The sequence below is a fragment of the Protobothrops mucrosquamatus genome, unplaced genomic scaffold (genome assembly GCF_001527695.2).
Source record: "Protobothrops mucrosquamatus isolate PMUCROS unplaced genomic scaffold, P.Mucros_1.0 scaffold_25, whole genome shotgun sequence".
In the NCBI taxonomy this organism is placed as follows: domain Eukaryota; kingdom Metazoa; phylum Chordata; class Lepidosauria; order Squamata; family Viperidae; genus Protobothrops; species Protobothrops mucrosquamatus.
The window spans coordinates 557,788-582,145 of NW_015386101.1; the positions used below are offsets into that span (position 1 = coordinate 557,788).

The window sequence follows — 24,358 nt, forward strand, 5'->3', positions numbered from 1 at the left end:
GTTTGTGTGGACTGGTTGCTGGCATGCCGCGGCCCGATACCGGTCCACAGACAGGGGGCTGGGGACCCCTGATCTAGAGAGTCCAATGGTCTGTCCAAAGCCTTGATAAAATAGCCTTTCCTTTAAAGCAGTGTTTCTCAACCTTGGCAACGTTACGATGTGTGGACTTCAACTCCCAGAATTCTCCAGCTAGCGTTGCTAGCTGGAGAATTTTGGGAGTTGAAGTCCACACATCGTAAAGTTGCCAAGGTTGAGAAACACTGCTTTAAAGGATCAAGAGCCGGGATCTCCTGTATAAAACTAGGCATATTGTTCCAATGTTCTGCTGGACCTTACCCACTGCGGCATCAGCTGCTAGACAGATAAAGATGGGTTTGAACCCATGACATACCTTTCTGCCTATGCTTCCTTCCGGTCCCCTCTGTCCCATGTCTCCCTGAAATGAAAGAAAATCAAATGTGCTGATGAGTTATGTGCTCCAGTTTGACACCTACAGGTTCCTCCCCTGGGTTCTGTCATACCCTAAGCCAGTGATGGCGAACCTTTTAGAGACCGAGTGCCCAAACTGCAACCCAAAACCCACTTATGTATCGTCGGGTGCCAGGTGGGCGTGGCCCATTGGGTAGGTGTGGTCAATTGGGTGGCTGTGGCTGCGGTGGTAACGGCAGACTGGTTGGGACTAAAAAGTTCAATCAATCAATTCAAAATTTGCGAGATCTTTTTTTTCCCCACGAGAAGTTGAAATGGATTGATTGAACTTTGTTTTTGCACATGGCAGCGGAGGCCTAAAGCGAAAAGGTTTTATAAAACCCAGCGGAAGGTCTAGAACTGGGGCGATGGCGCGCGTGCCCACAGAGAGGGCTCTTCGTGCCGCCTCTGGCACCCGTGCCACAGGTTCACCACCACGGCCCTAAGCCACGTTCCCTAAGTCTTTGGGGGAGTCCGGCGTGCCTTCGAATGATTGCTAAGCAATTGGCCAAACGTTGAGGACTATCTGTACAAATATATTCCCAAGAGCAAGATTTTGTGAAGCTTCTTACCCTGGGTCCTGGTAAACCAGGGATGCCTTTTTCTCCCTTTTCTCCAAAGCCCCAGAAACCCTAGAGGACAGGAAAAACAAAGATAAGACTGATGACTCCATGTCTTCATGTAGGCTTAAATTTTTCTGGATGTCAGAGCTCTCTGCTTTGCGGTCTAATGCTCACATCTCCACTTCCATAGTTCTCCCAGAATGCAAAAGAGGCACAAAGCTATAAGTAAGTCAGCAGACACCATGTTTAGGATGAAAGGACTGGATGGGGCTAAAAAAAACCGATCATGCTAAGTAATGAACAGGAGTATCAGATGCATGCACATTTAGCCGTGTCTGAGTCAACGCAAACATTTGAGTCCAACTGACTTAATTAAGCCATTCAACAAAAGATCTGGATCAGCTCAAACTTATTTACCCAATTCATTCACATAGATTTAGATTTAACCTTTATTGTCATTTTTTTCCTGTGGGCACAATGGCACACATTAAAAATGAAATTTAATTGCTTCCTCTCAAAGTGTACACATACACAACACACATTTAAAACATACTATATACAACATGAAAGACTGAGGGCAATAGAAGAAGGGGACGACAGAGAATGAGGTGGCTGGAGGGAGTCACTGAAGCAGGAGGCGTGAGCTTAAAGGGACTCCAGAAGATGATAGAGGACAGGAAGGCCTGGAGGAACGTTGTCCATGGGGTCGGGATGGGTCGGACACGACTTTGCAACTAACAACAACAATATACAACATATGTATAGACCTACACCCTTACATATAAGTAACATATAAATATTAATCACTGTCGATCTTGAATACATAATGGAAGGAGGAAGCTCACAAGGTTAATGCTGTATGGAATGAAACTATGGCTGAATCTGGATGTTCTGCTTCGGATACCACGGAGCCCCCTCCTCCCAGAAGGTAACAAGGAAAACAGGTTGTGAAGAGGATGTGTAGTGTCCCAGATAATCTTGCAGACCCTGCTCAAGCAACACTTATGTGCTATATCCTGGATGGGAGGGAGGGAACTGCCAATGATCTTTTCTGCCGTCCTCACCACTCTCTGCACCGCCTTCCTGTCATGCACATTGGATTTTACATGATTTACACAGGTGTCTTGTGTAGCTGAAGCCACCTGTAGCAGCATGAACCAGGCTGTAATGGATTATGGGCAGATACGGGATTGCTATTCTGCAACAGGATTTAACATCCAATATACTACTGTGGTTTAATGAGATACTTCTTAGAAGCACATAAGTCTAGAATCAATTGCCATTTTTTATCCCGTTTCCCAGCAAAGGATATCAAGGTCCATTGCCCCCATACCATTGAGGTTTTAAATAATTGTCGTGACCACCGCAAGGCTTAACCTCTGTCAATATTATTGATCCCTTTTCCAAAACTGCCCAAACTATGGCCATCATAATATCTTGTAGTCCTGAGTTCCATAAGTCAATACATTATCTACGATATGATGTAAATAGGATATTGAATTATACTCCCCAAATATTAAACTTGATGTTTTTATAAAGAACTGTAGGTTTATGAAGCCTGGGGATTCAGCAAAGTATGTTATCTTATGTAAATGGAAAGAAATCCTTGCTCTAGATGTTAGAAGAATGGATTCAAACAATAAGTTCTTTCCTAATCTTTGAAACATCCCTTTAGTATTGCGTTAGAGTTAACAAGTGCATCTTTATTTCATTAAAAAAAACCAAAAAACAAAAGAATGGCAGCTTCATTGATGCTTCTCCAGAAAGTAAAAAAGTGCTTGGAAGTACAAACTGGAATAGAATATAGGTTTCCAATATACATATTCATGAAAGTAAAAAGTTATGGTAAAGGTTTCCCGTTCAGTCATGTCCGACTCTAGGGTAAGTAAAAATATGCACATACAGAAAAAGGCTGTGTTAATTGGAGGTGAGCTCACACACAATCAATGCCTTCATTATGCATGTTTCATCTTTTTATGTTCAAAATAAATTCAAGTAAGGTTTTATCTAAAAGCTTGAATCGCTCTGTAAGTACACAGCACTGATGATATCACTGTCTGTTTGTCCTCCAACTCTATTTTTTTAATAAATTTTCTGCATTACGACTCACCCAAAGGTTACATTAAAAAAGCACGCATCGTCTCCCTTAGATAGTAATGAACATCTCTGGAATACCAAACCACTGACAGAAACCCCCTAGTTGTGCACCTCTTATTTGGAGAAGAGGCTGCCCGCAAGCAATTTAATGACACAATTAGTAAACAATTTACTCCATGGTTGCAAAGTTTCCTAAAACATTCTTTTCTTAGATTACAAAGACATTCGCAAATGTTTCGTAGGGGGTACAAAATTCATTGCCACCACCCAAGAAGGGACCAGAGAGGATTGGGGGGGGGGGGTAGGGGGAAAGAGTCATTGTGCAGGATTTGTGCCAGATGCTAACAAGCTATAATAAAAACTTCTGTCTATGTGAACTGTCATTGAAACCATCCTTCTGAACGAGAAGCATTTGTCAAAAATTCCAATTTACATTAGAGGGAATTTGTTTATGTGTAACAAAAGACTCAGAGTAGAAACAAACCAACAAATTATGCTTCTATTATTGCAATGAAACTGTACTAATACTGTAGGACTCATTATAAATGGCTTATTATCCCCGTGTGGAAACCAGGCTCATAGTCAGACAATGACGGGATGATGGGAACAAGGAGAAGATAAATGTGTGGTGGGAACATGCTCAGATTCTGCTCTTTCTCCTTCTTCCACATGTTCAGAAGCAGAATGGGGACCCTTTTGCTTCCATGATTGTCAAACATGGCTCAATTCTAGATGAATGCCTGGGTTGGGGTGGGGTTCCTTCTGAACTACATACCCCTTCCAACCTCTTCAAAGGGGAGATAGGTCAACAAAAGTTTTGTCTTGTGGTTAAACATCTTACCGGACGTCCAGGAACTCCTGGTAGGCCTGGAATTCCTTTGGGGCCAGGAACTCCCTGAAACAAACAAGTACAAAATCAAAACACTAAGTAATGTATCACTACTCAGCACTGTAAGATCTAGGTTTGATCATCCATTTTTACCTCTATTCATTTATCCCATAGATACATTGACATCCGAATTCTAAACTGTGGTTAACCATCACTGCCAATTTATATTGAGTCATCTTGTTAACATACGGCTTGAAGTTGCCTTGTTTCAAAATCGCTAAGACTCATCAGTTTGTTGAGTCTGAAAAACAGGGCAAGGGTATCTAATGTAGTGCAGGAACTGGGTATGTCTAGTTTGATGAAAAGAAGAACTAGGGCTGACATGATAGCAGTGTTCCAATATCTCAGGGGCTGCCCCAAAGAAGAGGGAGTCAACCTATTCTCCAAAGCACCTGAAAGCAAGAAACAATGGATGGAAACTAATCAAGGAGAGAAGCAACTTAGAAATAAGGAGAAACTTCCTGACAGTGAGAACAATTAACCAGTGGAATGGCTTGCCTCCAGAGGCTGTGGATGCTCCATCACTGGAAGATTTCAAGAAAAGATTGTCCAGAATGATGTTAGGTCTCCTGCCTTGGGCAGAGAGTGGGACTAGAAGACACCAATGTCCCTTCCAATTCTATTCTTCTGTTCTCTAATACTGAAACAAAAGTTCTCACCCTCTCTTGCAACTCTGCTGGGGAAGATTACGTGCGGTTTGCCATTAGGTATATCCAAAGCAACATGATGAAGTCAAAGAGCTGAGATTGGTTAACTTAAGACAACTGGCTTATTGGACACATTGTACATGGTACAAATCAAAAGCTACCATTTGAGTGCCCGTCGAGTGTTTCTTTAAGAGATTTACATCTTTCACCTGGGTAAGCATAATTTCACCGCCCAGACATTTAGCTGAAAAACAGTTTGGTATGTCAACATTTCCATGGTAATGATTACAACCTTGGGCATCCTTTGGATTGCCTCTTGTCTCGGGAAAGTTGACATTCTCAGTGACAAACATTCAAGAGTCCTACTCTATCAAGAGTAAACATTCAGGATTCTTCAGGGTGGGGGAAACGGTTTCATTGGAAATCATTGATCAAACTCTGCAGAAATTAGACTTTAAATGAGTTAATCATCTACCGAGATAAAGAAATGTCCAAGACTGGCTTAAATTGCTTGCTTTCTTTTTTTTCTTCTGGGCTTTTTTGAAAGGGAGAATAATCACTTTTCTAAACAGACTGAAAATAATTTTAATTGTTGAGAGGCTTCTGGTACATTCTCTTATCTCTTTGCTTTTTCCCCAGGGAAAGAAAAATTGGGAGGATATACCTAAATTCTTAAGCAAATTCCTACTTTTTGTTTAACAAAGAAGAATGTGTTGAATTTACTGATTCTACAAGGAGTTAATCTAGGTTCTGACCCTGAATTTCCAATTAATTAGTTGTGCTATCTTTTAAATAACAGCCCAAATCACTACAGTATCAAAGTTACAGAGAAGTCAAGCCGTGTAATTTCATTTAAGCCACATTTTAAATTTTCCAGGAACAGACATTCCATACCACACCTACACATCAATTTATTCCATTACTGAATGACAAATGTATCCAGGCATATGAATGTTTTCCTAGATTAGAGTCTGCTTCAAAAAACAAAACAGACCTTAGCCTGCCAAAGCTTATATCATAATAAATTAATTGCTGTTGCCCTGTGCTCAGCCGTGAATATATCTGCCTCGTTTGATAGCTTCAACTTTCATACTTTCTAATGCACGCTTTCTAACCATTTTTTGCGCAAGTTTGCAAATACTGAGCTGAAAAGCAAGGAGGAACATTTGTGGGGTTGTGTATACTAGGGTTTCTCTGAATGTACAGTGTGTGTTTATATTTTCTCCTAACACATGCGTTTTTGCATACATCTCCCTGGATGTTCATTTATTATATCCTAGAGTGGAATTCAGAGCTACATTATAGAATTTAGAAAAGTGAAGAGACTGGGGGGGGGGAACCAGCTGGTTTATTAATCTTGACTGTGCCAGTTCTCATTAAAATACGTACTATATTTGTCCTTTATAGCAGGGATGGGCAACTATGGCCCCTTTACAACCTAATACTTCAAATGCAAGAATTCCTGAGCCAGCAAGTTCCCAGGTCATGAAGGGACCATAGTGGCCCATGTTTCTATATAGGACAGTTCTCATTTAGCGACTGCCTCAGCTTGTAACTGATTGCAGTTATTACGGTGATTTAAAAAGTAACTTTGCAACCAGTGTCTGCATTTATGACCTTCACATTTTTTCTTTCTCCACCTTCCTGGAGAATTTGCTTAAAGAAGCTGTCTCTGAGAGGATGGTCTCTGAGCTTGATAGTCAAGGCCATGGTTTTCCCCATTGCAATGTATGGCTATGAAAGTAGGACCATAAGAAAGGCTGAGCGTCAAAGAATTGAGGCCTTTGAACTATGGTGCTGGAGAAGACTCCTGCGAGTCCCCTGGACTGCAAGGCGATCAAACCGGTCAGTCCTAGAGGAGATCAACCCCGACTGCTCTTTAGAAGGCCAGATCCTGAAGTTGAAACTCAAGTACTTTGGCCACCTAATGAGAAGGAAGGACTCACTGGAGAGGAGCCTAATGCTGGGAAAGATGGAGGGCAAGAGAAGAAGGGGACGACAGAGAATGAGGTGGCTGGATGGAGTCACTGAAGCAGGAGGCGTGAGCTTAAATGGACTCCAGAAGATGGCAGAGGGCAGGAAGGCCTGGAGGAACGTTGTCCATGGGGTCGCGATGGGTCGGACACGACTTCGCAACTAACAACAAAAGGTAACATCATCAGTGATATTCACCACTATTGCAAATAATATGGATACGTTCATCAAATCATCAAGAAGACATCCTGATCCAAAGGAGAGTTTCATTCCCAGCAGCCTACCTGGCCTTGGCTGATCTCATAATACTAATCAGATTAAGACCTGGAGATATTTTGATGGGGGACTTCTTAGGCAGCCCTACATTATATGGAGAAATTGAAAGAAAGCTCTCCAAAAAAGGTAATGTCCAACCTTTTCTACATTATTGCCAAAACCCCTGATTTGTTGACGAAACGATGAGCAATCAAGCCTGACGTTCAGCCTCATTTTTAAAAAACATTTTATTCAGAGTTTATCAATTCTTAAGGGCAAACCTTTGCTCCTCGCTGTCCTTTGGACACTCCAACATATTCTTCTGTCCCTGTGGAAGATGGAGGTCCTGCTAGTCCTGGCAGTCCCACATCTCCCTAGTTGGAAAACATAGATATATATGTTAGTATTTTTAATTGTAATATAATTCTTTTAATCATTTACTGAGATGGGTGGCTATAGAAATTGAATGAGAGAGAGAGAGAGAGGAAAGAGAGAGAGAGAGAGAGAGAGAGAGAGAGAGAGAGAGAGAGAGAAAGAAAAGAAAGAAAGAAAAAAAGAAAGAAAGAAATACATCTTAAAAAGCAATTAGGTGGCTCATGCCTTCGTCACCACTCCTGTAGACCAAGCTTCTCAACCTCAGCAATTTTGAAATGTCCTGGTTGGGGAATTCCGGGAGTTGAAATCCACATATGTTATATTGAGGTTGAGAAACACTGCTCTAGACTACTGCAGTGTGCTCTTCATGGGGTGGTCTTTAAAGTCTATTTGGTAACTTCAGGTGGTACAAAATGCAGCGGCCCAGCTCCTTCCAGGTGCATGCTGGGAAGGTTCACGTTATATCTATTTTTCAGGCCCTGCCTTGGATTCTTAGTGTCCTAGAGCCATTTAAAGTGCTGATTTTCATCTAAAAGGCACTTTATGGCTTGGCTCACTTAAGAACTTCATCTTCCCCCTGGAGTCAACCCAATCCTTTCTATTATGCTGGGAGAAGCAGCTGGTTGTCCCCTTTTTTCAGGAGGTCAAGGGGTCAAAGCCTGGAGGGATTGTTTATAATTGAGCTGGTTCTCTAGAACGGTTTCCCACAAGACGTTTGATGGGCTCTACTGTCCATTGCTTCCAAAAGAGTTGAAAATGAAGCTTTTTTGGAGAACATTTTGGAAGCTGATACCAGTTTTGGAACTTGTAAGTTGCAAGCAGTGAACAAAAAACAAGCCTCTTCTCCATTGCCCAGTTCTGTTTTTGACATGCAGCATGTTTTCATGGCAAGAACTTGAATAAATGGCCAACGTGTGGAAGAACAGGTAACGATCTTTTTAATCTCGCAGTGATCTGAGAAAAAGACATTTGGCGTCCTACCGCAAAACCAAAATGCACACCACTACTTACTTTTTCTCCTTTTTCTCCCTGGAAAACTAGATTGCTACTGCCCTGCAAAATAACAAAAAATAAACATCAAATCATTGTGATTTCACACACATCCCCAAAAATGGGACAATTTAAACACAGAAGCATCCAAATAAGAGTCAAAAGAAATGTTCAATGGAATTAAAGCTTGTTTTCTTATATCTGTCTTCCAAAAGCGATCATCAACATTTACTGTTTGGAAAAAAATAATAATGGTTTCGTATTGGTTCTGGTAATCCAACCTGGGTCTATGAGGAATGAGAGCTAATTGTTTGGGTTCAAAGGATTAAAATGCTTCTCTTTTCTCACACTAATTTCATTAGCTTGATGTCATACCAAAAGCACTTGGACACAACAGGAATGGACAGAATCTCATTAGTTACGAAGAGCTGCATTACTTGGAATAATGCATATCTAAGATCCAATGTAGGTAGTCCTCATGACCACATGACCTGGAGAGGAAAGCTACGGCAAATCTAGACAGCATACTAAAAAGCAGAGACATCACCCTGCCAACAAAAGTATGTACAGTCAAGGCCATGCTTCTCCCAGTTGCAATGTATGGCTGTGAAAGTTGGACCACAAGAAAGGCTGAGCGCCAAAGAATTGAGGCCTTTGAATTATGGTGCTGGAGAAGACTCCTAATGTTTATCAGTGAGAAAACAGTACAATTTCTTTGACGGATGGGGAAAGCAGAACGCAGGGAAACGATCAAACAATACTTACCACAGGTCCCGCGGGACCTGGGAAACCTGGTGGTCCCTAAATTGGAAGAAAAAAAATATTAATCAGACGTTGCACTTGAGAAACAAATGCCAATTTATGTGTGGAGCAAGTAAATAAAAAGAGGGAGGTGTTGTTAAAAAATGAAAGGGGAATGGCTCCTTAAATATCCAAAGTTGTTCACCGTGCAATATTATTTAGGAAGCAAAGAGAAAGATGAATTACTCAGTAATAAATGAGAGCAGTTAGCTTGTGCCAAATCCTCCCTTGCATGAGGTGAGAATCTCACTCCTACATCTTCTCCTGGGCTGATGCCCTTATATTTAATATTTAAGCAAAAGGATATTTAAAAAGGGCAGATGCATCCCACCCAACTAGATCCGAAACCAAAGGAGGTGGAGTTAAATCCTTGTCCACCTTGTCATTCGTCTTCCCAAACAAGAGAATAATCTGGATTAGGGCAGTCTCCTAAGAGACTGACCAGAATAACAGAATAACAGAGTTGGAAGGGACCTTGGAGGTCTTCTAGTCCAACCCCCTGCTCAGGCAGGAAACCCTATACCATTTCAGACAAATGGCTGTCCAGTCTCTTCTTAAAAACCTCCACTGTTGGAGCATTCACAGCTTCTGGAGGCAAGTTGCTCCACTGATTACTTGTTCTCACTGCTTCTCGACTGGACTCACTCAAAGGGTTAACAATGAGCTAATAAAGCAGCCAACATCTGTCAAGACCACAAATACTGTAGATAACAATCACTAGCTATTTCATATATTCCGAACTAGCTACAATGGCGGATTATTCAAGGTATCATTAATAACAAAAAAAAAAGAGGAGGATTTACCGGAAATCCAGGTAGCCCGATGGGGCCAGCAGGACCTGGTCGGCCTGGAAAACCTTTTGGTCCCTGTTAGGAAGGACAACAAAGTCAAGAAAGCAGCATCAGTGGGTCACCTGTCCTGCTCACCCCCAAATGAGTCGACTCTCTTCACGCATCTGCCTGCTGCCAGATTGGCAAGCCAAACTCATCACAGGGTCATAAACACGATAATCACGTGGAATGCAAAACCAGACCGGTATCGTAATCTCTCATTATTATCGCTCCTGTTATTAGCTCGATTACTTCCACAGTAAGAGGGTGTCTCCTGGCGTGCAGAATCCCAAGAGGAAGATGTGAAACTCCCCCGCAGGATGGAAAACACCATGCGAAAAGTAGAAATAAATTTCAGCATTTCTGTTTATTTGCGAAGGCCAAAAGCCAGACAAGAAAAAGGTTTGCTCTGGATGTAGGAAGCTAATTTTTGTGCGCTTTGTTTTTTCCTTTTCTTCCCTCTTGATTCTCCCTTGTATCTTCCTTTCCCATCCCGTTGGCTTTTCTTTCAGCTAAACCCAGTCCTATATAAGGAATGTATAAGAGGTTGAGGGGCTGAAGGGTCTTTGTCATGGAAGGCAGTTGGACAGCTAGAAGCTGATAGATCTGTCTGTCTATCATTCATCTTATCCATCCTCTCTCTCTCTCTCTCTCTCTCTCTCTCTCTCTCTCTCTCTCTCTCTCTCTTTTCCACTGTATCTATCTATCTCAATTCTGTTTGTCTATCATCTATATCTATCTGTCTATCTATCAAATGTCTGTCTGTCTGTCTGTCTGTCTGTCTGTCTGTCTATCATCGTCCGTCTGTCTATCATCCATCTTATCCATCTTATCCATCCTCTCTCTCTCTCTCTCTCTCTCTCTCTCTCTCTCTCTCTCTCTCACCTATCTATCTATCTATCTATCTATCTATCTATCTATCTATCTATCTATCTATCTATCTATCTATCTCAATTCTGTTTGTCTGTCATCTATATCTATCTGTCTATCATCTGTCTATCTATCTGTCTGTCTGTCTATCTATCTGTCTGTCTGTCTATCATCGTCTGTCTGTCTGTCTATCATCCATCTTATCCATCCTCTCTCTCTCTCTAATCCATTTTATCTCTCTCTCCCCTATCTATCTATCTATCTATCTATCTATCTATCTATCTATCTATCTATCTATCTATCTATCTATCTATCTAATCTATCTTTCCATTCTATCCATCCCCTCCTCTCTCTTTAACTAGCTATTTCTGGGAACCACTCCCCCCCAAAAGGATGTAGCAGACTTAAATCAGAAATTCATGGAAAATCCACAATAGGAAAAATGCTAGCCGTAAACACACGGCTCTCGTGCTACCTGTGGTGAGGGCGAGTGGTACCCCAGACAGCATCTTTTATGCCATAGTGACAGGACACACATGACACCCTTGTGCCTTGCACTAGACACCTGTGTTTGTTGAATCTCCCTCTTCTAACAAGAAAGCTATTGTTTGTCCTTCTACCACACACAGTGTGGAACTCTGCAGGGGAATGTTGGGCTGTATTCCTAATTGTAGTATTTCCTCTCTGCAAACAGTTCAGTGGTTCTGCAGGTTTTGTAAAGATTAAACAGCAGTTAAGACAAATAAAACAATCCGTGTTTAACTCATTTGGTTATTTTCCCCTCCCCCAGGAAATCAAGTCTATTTCCCTCCTCATAAGAAATCTATAATGTGAGTCGTGGTTGTGACCAAGCCGAGTCACCTAATGAACTTCCACGGCTGAGGGTAGATTTGGGACTAAGGTTTTCTAAGGCTAGTTCAACACTATTATGCTGGAAGCAAAGTTGAAGCTTCCGTTCTCTTTACTAATTGAGTTTTGCCAAAAATAATGCAACACACAAACAAGGAAAACAGACATTACAAGGGAAATGAACTTACAATAGCACCATCCAGTCCAGGAAGACCACTTTCTCCCTAATAATAACAACATAAAAAACAGCAAGCACTGAGATGAAACATAAATCAGATTGGCAGGGAAATGCTAGTATAGAAAAATGTTCCTTGTTTTTTTAAAAAAGTAGGGATCACGACATGCACATTGCACAAGTTACTTTTTTGTCACCCTTAACGATAGATAAAGGGGACACAGAGAAGTGTTGTTGTTTTTTTAAATAAAATTTTTATTAATTTTTCACAGTAAACAACAAATAATACAAATATGATGCATTTACTTAAAACACAAGCAAAAAAGATAATCCTACTCAATACGTTTTCGGAGACGCTCGGCAGTCCCCGCCTTGCATCCACCCTCATTCACTTTCCTCTTCCTTCCTCCCCCTAAACCCACATCCTCTCCTCTTTCCTCCTTTCTACCTCCCTACATCCCATCTCCCTTCTTAACCATCTCTTCGAGTGCAGTTTGGGGTACCAGCTGAGCATCTCCTCCTTTCAATACAATTCCATTATTTGCCTATAATATATAAATACATCAATTTATAGAAATTATGAGAAGTGTGTTTTTTAACAAAAAAATTGTGGGAGACAGATAGCTTCCCCATCAAAAATTTAAATGCAATCTTTGTAGTTATTACTAGAATGTCTTGAGTGTGGATTTAACTGGATAATCAAAAGGTTGGCAAAAAACCCCCCCAAACATTTGACTGAAAATGAATTAAGATGATTTAAAAAAAAATCAGGCCAAAGGCACAACAAGCCCAGCATTTGGGGTGCCACCAGTGGCTAAAAACATCTGGGCAAATTGTCCCAGAGGTACTTTCTTTCAAAAGGCAACTGGGCTTTTTTGTTTTGCTTGAAGAGGTTTTGCTTCTCATCCAAAAAGCTTCTTCGGTTTTGACTTCCGACCTCTTCAAGCAAAACAAGAAAAGTTCAGTAGCCTTTTGAAAGACAGCAGCTTTGGGAGAACCAAGACCTGGATGACTGAGGATTTCCACAGATATCTGGGCAGCTTCCAACTTAAGATAGGAAGTTGGTTGCTTTCTTCTACCGTTGAGCTCCAGCAGCTGGCATTCCAAGGGTATATGCATGTGTTGAATTTAAAAAGGGACTCCTTTTATCAATCGTAATTTTTAAAATTCTTCGCTTCCATGATTGATCTGACATCTCATAATCAAATTTATTTCATTATGGTCAATGACCAGCGAGGAGGTCTGACATTTCTAAAGCCAATTCCTCAAACGTGGGCACAATCTTTTTGAAGCTGTCTTCATTCTCCCGAAATAAAATTTAAAATTTAATTGCTTAGACATGCCTCCTGCTACAGTTCCCTTATCTGGACATTTCTTACCTTCACTCCTCTAAAAATTTCCGGGGCATAAACAGGTTCACCTTTTGGACCTTTAGGACCAGGACGACCCTGGATATAGAAGTTAAGAAAACAAGAGAAAAAAAGATATCCTTTAGCAAAAATAAATTTAAAAAGATAGAGTAAATTATGATGAATGCACTGTCGGAAGATAGTAGTAGTAGTAGTAGTACTAATAATAATAATAATAATAATAATAATAATAATAATAATAATAATAATAATAATAATAATAATAATAATAATAATAATAATAATAATAATAATAATAATAATAAAGTTGGAAGAGATCTTGGAGGTCATCAAGTCCAACCCCCTGCTCAGGCAGGAACCCTACACCATTTCAGACAAATGGCTGTCCAGTTTCTTCTTAAAAACTTCCCGTGTTGGAGCATTCACCGCTTCTGGAGGCAGGTTGTTCCACTGATTAATTGTTCTAACAGTCAGAAAATTTCTCCTTAGTTCTAGGTTGCTTCTCTCCTTGGTTAGTTTCCATCCGTTGCTTCTTGTCCTGCCTTCAGGCGCTTTGGAGAATAGCTTGACTCCCTCTTCTTTATGGCAGCCCCTGAGATATTGGAACATGGCTATCATGTCCCCCCCTCGTCCTTCTCTTCGTTAAACCAGACATACCCAATTCCAGCAACCGTTCCTTATATGTTTTAGCCTCCAGTCCCCTAATCATCTTTGTTGCTCTTCTCTGCACTCTTTCTAGAGTCTCAACATCTTTTTTACATCGTGGTGACCAAAACTGGATGCAGTATTACTAAGGCATTGTAAAGTGGTATTAATACTTCACCAGTTAGGAATAGATTGTCATGGAGGTAAAATCTATCTAGGTGGATTTCCATGAGATGACATCAACTTGATGCCACATATTCAATCAACTCAACCCAACCCAGCCCAACCAACGAACCAGATATACATTGAAGACTTTATATGTCATCTCTTATGTGAGAATGTGTTTCTTGGAAGGCCATCATAGTATTGCCCCTCTGAAGATAGACTATGCTACACACATTACTGAATAAGTGCCACTAGTATATGATTCAGATAACATTTTAAGCCATAACACACCTTGAATTTAGGATAGCTTGTTTAAATTTTATTTAAGCAAATTTAAAACCAGCTATTGTTGTTTAAATCCAGCTATTGTAGTCTACCAACCATATATCACGGCTTAGAATACTGCTGGTTATTTATAGTTGGACTATGGCTTGCCGTAATGTATAAATCTACCCACTACCATCGTGGGACTTCTCCAAAGAGGATGGCATCTATGAAGTATCTCTAGATAACCATCTGCCTCTCAAGATAGTAAAGAGTTGACGTGATGTAATGTGATATCGATCAATGACTTTTTGCTTGGCTGCTAAAAAAGGGAAAGAATTTAGATTCGCCCAAATCTTTTCATCACTTTATTCTAGGAACAGTTATAAAGAACCATTCATAGGAGTAACTGTTTAAGTTGAAGTCCAGACATCTTAAAGCCACCAAGGTTGAGAAACATAGATATAAGATATCCAGGCCTCTTTCCCAACCACCTATCTCAACCTAGGACAAAAGCTATATTAAGAAATACCGGTGGTCCTTGGAGACCAGGCAATCCATCTGATCCGGAGGTACCAGGACTTCCAATGGTACCATTACAGCCATCTAAACCAGGAAGACCTCTGGATCCTGGCTGACCGGGGTGTCCCTGTTCAAGGGGGAAAAAGAAGAAGCAAAAATTAATATTTCTTAACCACGTCTTAATTTTTAAAGAATGCATAGGAATGGAATTGGACTTGCCTGGAAGGAAATTCATTTATATTTGCATACCTGAACTTGATAACACCAGACCCATGTTTTTTACACATTTACTCCATACCCATGCGTCGAATGCTTTACACATTTACTCACCTGTAGAAGCTGCAAAGATTTATTGTGTTTATTGTATTTATTTATGAGCCCAATCAGCTCCCAAGCTTGCAATAGCCCCATTTTTTCCCCATTAAATGCCAACAACCTTATCCAAATATTTAGGGCACCCTGACCATTATTTATTCTTCCAAATGTTATCATCTTCATGCGAAAAAAAAGGCTAAAGTAATAAATAAAAATAATTCCTCATTTTCTAAAGAATGCATAGCCATGTAAATAGTTCGCACAAAGTACATTTGTTTATATTTGCACGTCTGAACCTGATAACCCTACATGTTGGATTATTGAGATGCTTAATCAGTTTTGAGGCTCTGATGTGATCCCACTAAAAAGTTCACAAAATTACATTCCTGTTCATGTGTTCCTAACAAAGGGTTGTCCTGACAATCTGTGTACATGGACGGAACAAGACTGGCTGTTCTTACACCTCTGTGCAGTTTTGGCCACTTGTTGAAGAACAGAACAGCAGATGGCAGCAGAAATAGCTGCACGAGAACAGGCTTATATTGCAGCTTTGAATTCTGACTATAAAACAAAATGAGGAAGGAAGGGTGTGTGTGTGAAAAATATGGTTAATGTTTAAGTAAATTCTGCAGGGATTGGAGATTTTGATGGCATTTTTCCAAGAGGCGGGTTAGTCTTTTGCCATCACGCAAAAACACAGAGCTCTGTAGCAACCTTAATCCTCTTCAGTGCATCCAAATAGAATAGAATTCTTTATTGGCCAAGTGTGATTGGACAGACAAGGAATGTGTGTGTCAGGAAATAATAGAATAACAGAGTTGGAAGGGACCTTGGAGATCTTCTAGTCATCCCCTGCTCAGGCAGGAAACCCTATACCATTTCGGACAAATGGCTGTCCAGTCTCTTCTTAAAAACTTCCAGTGTTGGAGCATTCACAGCTTCTGGAGGCAAGTAGTTCCACTGGTTAATTGTTCTAACTGTCAGGAAGTTTCTCCTTAGTTCTAGGTTGCTTCTCTCCTGGATTAGTTTCCATCCGTTGCTTCTTGTCCTGCCTTGAGATGCTTTGGAGAATAGCTTGATTCCGTCTTCTTTGTGGCGACCCCTGAGATACTGGAACATGGCTAACATATCACCCCTATTCCTTTTTTTCATTAAACTAGATATACCCAAATATTTGTGGATCAAGCCTATTTCATGAGATGAATGTAAATCCCTGAAAGTGATTCTATGCTCATAAATGTTTAGGGGATGAGGGAAGAAAGAGGAAGTATACCGAAGGACAGGGGACACCAGGCAGAATTATTTTGATTGTCAAGTGGCATGGAAGCCAAAGAGCTTCAGTAGTGGACTTTTAACATAAATCACACTTCGGTATTTCTTGGGAGACCCAGAAGAATTATCTTCAGGCATGTAAGTGGGTTCTATCAAATGTAGGAGTGTTAGCTGATCACTTTCCTCTCTTCCAGCTATGCGCTGATATTTTCAATGCATCATTTGCCAAATAATGTGGCATACTGGCACAAATATATTTTACTTATTTATTTATATACTAGCTGTACCCGGCCACGCGTTGCTGTGGCTCAGTCTGGTTAGCGTGTGTTGCTTTTACGTCCAACAGATGGTGCTGTTTTTCAAAAAAAAGCATGTTTTTACCTGTCACAGGTGTGACATATATATAATAGTAGGTATATAAAAACACGCGCATATTCGAATGCAACGTTGTGTCAAAATTTCAAAGCAATCGGTGAAGAACTTTCGGAGATTTAAGATTTTGAACAAACGAACATTTACATTTTTATTTATATATAGAATATAGAATATAGATTAAACATCTTAATCGACACACACACACACACACACATCTTCCTCATAGAAGGTGAGAAGAAGGTTGAGTGAACAGGGAGGTCTCCCATTGGCGCTGAGGGGTTCCATGGGATGGACGTGGAGATGTAATAATAATAATAATGATAAAGTTGGAAGGGACCTCGGAAGTCATCTAGTCCAACCCCCTGCTCAGGCAGGAAACCCTATACCATTTCGGACAAATGGCTGTCCAGTCTCTTCTTAAAAACTTCCAGTGTTGGAGCATTCACCGCTTCTGGAGGCAGGTTGTTCCACTGGTTAATTGTTCTCACTGTCAGGAAGTTTCTCCTTAGTTCTAGGTTGCTTCTCTCTTTGGTTAGTTTAGAATTTATCAGCTGAAAACATACACAAGAGAGGAATTCCACTGAGAAGAGGATAAATGAGACTCAGCAGATCCGGGACTATCCGAGAACGTTCATGGAGATTCTCAATCGTTCCGATCATGGTTGTCCCAAAGGTGCTTTTTCTTTTTTTTTTTCTTTTTTTTCTTTTTCTTTTAAACCAACAAAACAAAACAAAACATAACACACATACACACACAGTATATATTCCTCCCTTTTTTTACAGCGATTTCGTAACAGTAATCTTCTATTATTTACATTTTCCCCCCTTATTCTTCTTTAGAATATTTGTCCTTGTTGCCCCATTATTTCTTATTTGCATTTTTCTTCCTTCTTACATTATTATACACACATTTTCCACTTTTAACCTTTGCACATTTATTCTCTCTTATTTCTACTCTCCAAACAGTCATACCACTTGTTCCATATTAAATAGTATTCTGTGTCTTCCTTTTCTTTTATCTCTTTTGTTAATTTGTCCATCTCAGCACAGTCCAGGATTTTTCTTATCACTTCCTCCTCTGATGGTATATTCTCATTTTTCCAGAACTGTGCGTATGCTATTCTTGCTGCCGTTGTTATATGTAGAATTAAGTACCGTATTTCTTTACTATATTTTCTGTTTAAAATACCCAGCAAAAAGATCTCTGGTTTCCAGTCTACGGGTTGGTCTATTATTTCTTCGATCCATCTTCTTATTTTAGTCCAGTATTTTTTCGCAACTGGGCATGTCCACCAAAGGTGCTTTTTCAAAAGGCAAATGAACTTTCTTGGTTTTTCCCTTGAAAACATTTCGGTTCTCCTCCAAGAACTCACCAGAACTGAAGAAGCTTCTCGGATGAGAAGCGAAACATTTTCGAGGACAAAACCAAGAGAGTCCAGTTGCCTTTTGAAAAAGCACCTTCGGCACGACTATTCGAGAATTCTCACCTTGCATGATTTATACATTTGCTCAGTTATAGAAACTGGAAGGATTTATTATGTTGCTAAGTACCTTAAGGTTGATGTATGAGCTCAGTCAACCCCCAGATTTGCAGTAACTCCAAATGTATTCTTTCTCTATTAAATGCCAACAAACCTATCTAAATATTTAGGGCACTTTGACTGTTCTTTATTCTTTGAAATGCCATCATCATCATAAAGCAAGTGAAGAACATTTTACCCAGACAGCTTTTTCACGTAAGAAGCTTAAGTGGTAGATCTATCTGTTTAGGTAAGAATCTTGGTATGAAAATCCAGGGGATGAATGTCATCAGCACAAATTATGTATTTAATTGCCACGGCCTAACGCCAGACCTGGAACTGAAATCATTTTATTGTGACGATCACGGACCAACACATTTCTGATTTTTTTTTAAAAAAAGATTTTTTTTGATTAAAAATAAATAGTATAAAATAATAAAATGGAAGCTGCTCAGCTACCAAGTGTCAGTCACACTCACCATGGAAAATAGCCCCTGGCATGAATTAAGCACTTCCAAATGTGCCCACCACTTTTCAAATATGGTTGTATCATTTTTAAAAACAAGCCTGAAAGGAATTTCTTTGACTAGACAATTAATGTGCAGCAATTCAAAGAGCACTGCCCAAAAGATAAGATAAGATGAAAAGAAGAGAAGAGAAGAGAAGAGAAGAGATAACCTTGTCATTTTTTTACTGTGGGCACAGCAGCACACATCGAAAAATGAAATTTAGTTGCCCACTCTCAAAGTGAAACACATACATGACTTACACCTAAACATACTATATACAACATATGTATAGACCCACACCCCTACATATACGTAACAAATAAATATTAAATACTGTCCATCTTGAATATATAACGGAAGGAGGAAGCTTGAGAGTTCACAAGGTTGATGCTGTATGGAATGAAACTCTGGCTGAATCTGGATGTTCTGCTACGGATACCACGGAGCCCCCTCCTCCCAGAAGGGAACAAGGATGATGATGATGTAGGGGAAGGAAGGAAGGAAGGAAGGAAGGAAGGAAGGAAGGAAGGAAGGAAGGAAGAAAGGAAGGAAGAAAGGAAGGAGATAGGCAGGCAGGAAGGCTTGCAGCAACAAAACACTCATTCATGTACCAATAAAGAGAATATTTGTAGCCCAGGGTTGAAATGGATTCTTGGTGCTCTCTGAGCTAGGTAAGTGAGAGAGGGGGGGGGAGAGAGCAAACTCAGAGAACACCAAGAATCCCTCATTAAGGTCTTTAAAACTTTTATCTGGTGGAAAACCAGCTGTTTCCCCTTCCCCTTGTAGAATGTGATCCTTGCCATGCAAGCACAAGTTAGTGTGTCCCTTGAACTGAATAGGCTTCATGCACCCTGCCTGAAGAGTTAATCCTATAAAGGGGAAAAAATGTAAATATATTACTGTACAAATCTCTGTATTAATTCCTTGTTTGGGGCTTGGTAGTAAAGCATCTTATGTCAACAAAGCATCTTGTAATAAAACACAAGCCGTTGACCCACGACAACTCAAAGCTAACATCTGCTGTCCTTCATTCATTTATTTATGTATTTAGTTTTATACCCAGAAGGTTGCAGATATCTCCTGGGGAACCAGCTAATCCGGTAGAAATAAGTTTTGGAAAGCGAATCCAGCAGTCCCAAACTTGAGCAGATAATCAGATAAGACTACAGAGGATTTATGGATGAAATGATCTTCTTTCACATCCCTGTAAACATCCAGGAGCCACTTTCTTATACTCCTGAGTTTGTTGCTCAGAGTTTCAGGGTATAAAGATCAGCGCTACTTCTAAGATGATGGTACATCTCTCTTCCTTGTCTATGGAGATTCTCAGTCATCCAGGTTGTCCCAAAGGTGTTTTTTCAAAAGGCAACAATGGACTTTCTTGTTTTTCTTTGAAGATGTTTCGCTTCTCATCCAAGAAGCTTCTTCAGTCCTGACTGAATGGTGGAGGATGGAAGGATTTCTATTTATATATATTTAAGGAATATAAATCCTTCCATCCTCCACCATTCAGTCAGGACTGAAGAAGCTTCTTGGATGAGAAGCGAAAATGCCTTTAAGGGAAAAAACCAAAGTCCAGTTGTCTTTTGAAAAAACACCTTTGGGGCATTTCTCTTCATTCAATATGGCTGAATAGCACAATTTTCCAGGCTAACGGCCACGCCTGACTCTTGAGTGATGTACTGGGATGGCACTGTCAAAAGTCAACTCAAATTTCCTTTCAAAATGAAAAGTCAATGCTGTTCACAGGATGATGATCCATCCACGCCTCATTAATGTTTATTTCATGAATGAAGAAAAAAAGCAGGGCTATGCTTCTCTCTCTCTCTCTCTGAAGGTCAATGTGGAAGGAATCCAGTCTTCCATTTGATTGATTATCTGAAGAACTGATCTGCCCTGTTATATCTACCCAGGGTGTGTTGCAGGTCCCAGGTACTAGAGATGTACACCTGGTGGGGCCAAGAAAAAGAGACTTCTTGATGGTGGGCCCCTTCCTATGGAATATAATTCCCTCAGAGGTATGACTGGCCCCCACCTTGTTGTTTTTCCAAAAAGCCCTGAAGATGAGGTTTAGTCTGGGGGGGGGGGATCCAGGGACCCCAAATGGAGGAGGAGCCAATCAAGTGGCTGAACTGATTGTGATATTGCTGCTGTTTTTATGTGGTGGTTTTGTTTTTTTTTATGTTGTAAGTTGCCTAGAATCACCTATGTACGAGTTAGGCAGCCATCTATATATTTGCTAAAGAACTAAATACAAATGTTTAGTTCACCACCTCTTACAAAGGTGGTGAACGCAAAATAGCCTAAGGCAGTGGTGGCGAACCTATGGCATGGGTGCCAGAGGCGGCACTCGGAGCCCTCTCTGTGGGCAAACGTGCCGTTGCCCCAGCCTTGCCTCCCCCCGTGACCCCCTCCTCTCCAGCAGCCCCCCTGAAGGAGAGTCGCCCCTGAGCGTGGCCCACGCAGAGCAGCACAGCCAAGGACACAGCAGCCAGGCAGCGTAGACAAGACTCTGCCCTCACACCCCATCGTGCACAGTTAATGCTGCAGGGCGTGGGCAGAGGGCGTGACCGCCATAGTGCTGCTGGGCTGCCTGGGCAATCTGCGGCGGGCCCTGGAGGCGGTGAGTGGCCCTCCAGGCAGGCAGGGCAGGGGATGGGGGGCAGTTTTGGGGCACTCGGTCTCTAAAAGGTTCGCCATCACTGGCCTAAGGTTTTCTTCATGGAGAGTCAAGACCTTTCAAGTTCATCTGAGCTGCCAATGAAGGACATCTGCCCAAACTTCTCACAACCATTCCTCCTCAATTGATCTGGAAATGACCTTAAAAATAACTGATCTTTGTACTCAACAACTGCTTTGTGTCCGGAATATATTCCTAGTTTTCTAATGGGAATGTTTGTTTTTTTACAAGCTTTGAATGCCTGAATTAAGCGATACATTGCACTCCGCTGGGAAGAGAACATCGAGATATCCTCATATCACATCTGGAAAGGGAAGTGCTTTCTTTCAGGCTCCATGTTGTCAAACAAAATCAAGATCTTCAAATGCAAGACTCACTCAGTTGAAGCTTCCTGTTTCACACAGCGGGCTAACCAGATGTATCAGCTACTATGTCCTACTTTTATTTCCTTGCCACTGACCAGCACTGAACAGGATGTTACTACTTAGCTACAAAGCCTCCAGGAATTTATAACGCCTTGGTAAGACCACACTTGGAATACTGCATCCAGTTTTGGTCACCACAATGTAAAAAAGATGTTGAGACTCTAGAAAGAGTACAGAGAAGAGCAACAAAGATGATTAGGGGACTGGAGGCTAAAACATATAAGGAACGGCTGCTGGAATTGGGTATGTCTAGTTTAATGAAGAGAAGGACGAGGGGGGGACATGATAGCAGTGTTCCAATATTTCAGGGGCTGCCCCAAAGAAGAGGCAGTCAAGCTATTCTCCAAAACACCTGCAGGCAGGACAAGAAGCAACGGATGGAAACTAATCAAAGAGAGAAGCAACCTAGAACTAAGGAGAAACTTCATGACAGTTTGACTTGCCTCCAGAAGTTGTGAATGCTCCAACGCTGGAAGTTTTTAAGAAGAGACTGGACAACCATTTGTCTGAAATGGTATAGGGTTTCCTGCCTGAGCAGGGGGTTGGACTAGAAGACCTCCAATGTCCCTTCCAACTCTATTATTATTATTAATTTCACTATGTACACCACATAAGCCAGTAGTGCGGTATCTTTAACTACAGATTACCATAATTTAACTGTGCACCATCTAAGAAAGCAATTCTCACTGATAATCCTACATCAACTTTCCAAGGCTGTGTTGGGCTACAATCCTCATTACTCTCTCTTCAGGTTAGAGAGAGAGCCAAAGAGATGACCTTGGAGTAAATACCCCATGAGAATTATAAAACATGCATTAAGCCCAGGAAATAGAAAGAGTGAGAAAGAAGATCAGATTGGTTATGCCTTAATTCACTACTGTATAAGAGAGACAGTAGGGGAAAACACAGGCTTTCAAGACTCTGTTATTAGAGTTTATCTCAAAAATAAAATAAAATAAAATAAAAACAGAAGAATTAAAATTCCAAAAAAGAAGTCCAATGACCTGGATTATCTTGGAGAGTTTGACAATTAAATTAGTTTGGCAATTAAATGCCCACTAGACTATTATCAATAATGACACCAACAATAATGGGAATTGTAGCCAAGTGTCTAAAGTTCTAGCACAACAGTAGTAGGAGAAAAAATATATAGTATTTTATTTCTAAAATGATCACCAGGTTTATATATTTCCCTTCTTGGTGTGATTTTTTTTTTAAATTTCTCCAAAGTATAATCCACCAAGGCTTTTAATGTCTTCTGTTAGGGAAAGTATTTTAATCCCTTATGACATGTCACTTTTTTTTTCCAGGCAAAGACCTGATTTGCCCTTTAAGTATTGTGCTGAATCCTCTCCAAGAAGATCTGGGGCCAGGACTAAATTTAATTTACATTCGGTTAACAAAACATTAGGTGGTGGAGGATTTAGATGGAGGAGGCCCAAGAAACTCCAGGGCTGCAAACTAGAACAGGGAACCCAAAGGTGCTTTTCTAAAGGCCACTGAACTTTCTTGGTTTTTTTTTTCTTTGAAAATGTTTCACTTCTCATCCCAGAAGCTTCTTCAGTTCTGCAGAACTGAAGAAGCTTCTGGGATGAGAAGTGAAACGTTTTCAAAGAAAAAACGAAGCAAGCCCAATTGGCATCTTGAAAAGTACTTTTGGGACAAACCATGACTTGGATGATTGAGAAATGGGGACATTTAAACGTTTAGAATGGGGATGAGGAACCATTACTATCCACACCTTCCACATTGCAACTAAAAATCAATCAATCAGAATAGAGCTAAGAGGGATCTGGGAGGTCTTCTAGTCCAACCCTCTGCTCAAGCAGGAGACCCTATACCAGAGGTAGGCAACCTTGGCTCTTTTATGACTCATGGACTTCAACTCCCAGAATTCCTGAGCAAGCCATGCTGAGGGGAAAGGGAGAGGTTTCCATGCTGGCTCAGGAATTCTGGGAGTTGAAGTCCACGAGTTATAAAAGAGCCAAGGTTGACTACCCCTGTCCTAAGTCCTCCTGTTCTAAGCGGTGAGCCTCCTAGACCAGGGGTAGTCAACCTTGGCTCTTTTATGACTCGTGGACTTCAACTCCCAGAATTCCTCAGCCAGCATGGCTCAGCTTGGAAACCTCTCCCTTTCCCCTCAGCGTGGCTGGCTCAGGAATTCTGGGAGTTGAAGTCCACGAGTCATAAAAGAGCCAAGGTGGCCTACCCCCGCCCTATACCATTTCAGACAGATGGCTATCCAGCCTTTTCTTTAAAAACTCCAGTGATGAAGCACCTACAACTTCCGAAGTCAAGCCGTTCCACTGGTTTATTTATTTATTTATTTTATTTTATTTTTCCAACTTCTATGCCGCCCTTCTCCCCACGGGACTCAGGGCGGCTCACAGCATATTAAAAGACAACACAAAAAAACATTTCCCCTATAAAACCAATTAAAAACCAAATATATTTGTGGCTGTGTCATTATTAAAATCTTTAAAAAAATTTTCCCTATTTAAAATTCACCCTAG

At 40.8% G+C, this 24,358-nt stretch overlaps 1 protein-coding gene across 1 annotated transcript in view; it reads right to left on the reverse strand.

The window, feature by feature from the left end:
• Positions 1-24,358, reverse strand: part of COL4A6 (collagen type IV alpha 6 chain) — a 177,125-nt gene that overhangs the window by 45,088 nt on the left and 107,679 nt on the right. Inside the window, exons 6-15 of the mRNA XM_029282929.1 lie at positions 14,760-14,876; positions 13,163-13,231; positions 11,797-11,832; positions 9,863-9,925; positions 9,024-9,059; positions 8,280-8,321; positions 7,175-7,267; positions 3,970-4,023; positions 1,041-1,100; positions 392-436 (exon numbers count right to left, since the gene is read on the reverse strand). Coding sequence (XP_029138762.1) covers positions 392-436; positions 1,041-1,100; positions 3,970-4,023; positions 7,175-7,267; positions 8,280-8,321; positions 9,024-9,059; positions 9,863-9,925; positions 11,797-11,832; positions 13,163-13,231; positions 14,760-14,876 — 615 coding nt within the window. The remainder of the gene's footprint in view (positions 1-391; positions 437-1,040; positions 1,101-3,969; positions 4,024-7,174; positions 7,268-8,279; positions 8,322-9,023; positions 9,060-9,862; positions 9,926-11,796; positions 11,833-13,162; positions 13,232-14,759; positions 14,877-24,358) is intronic.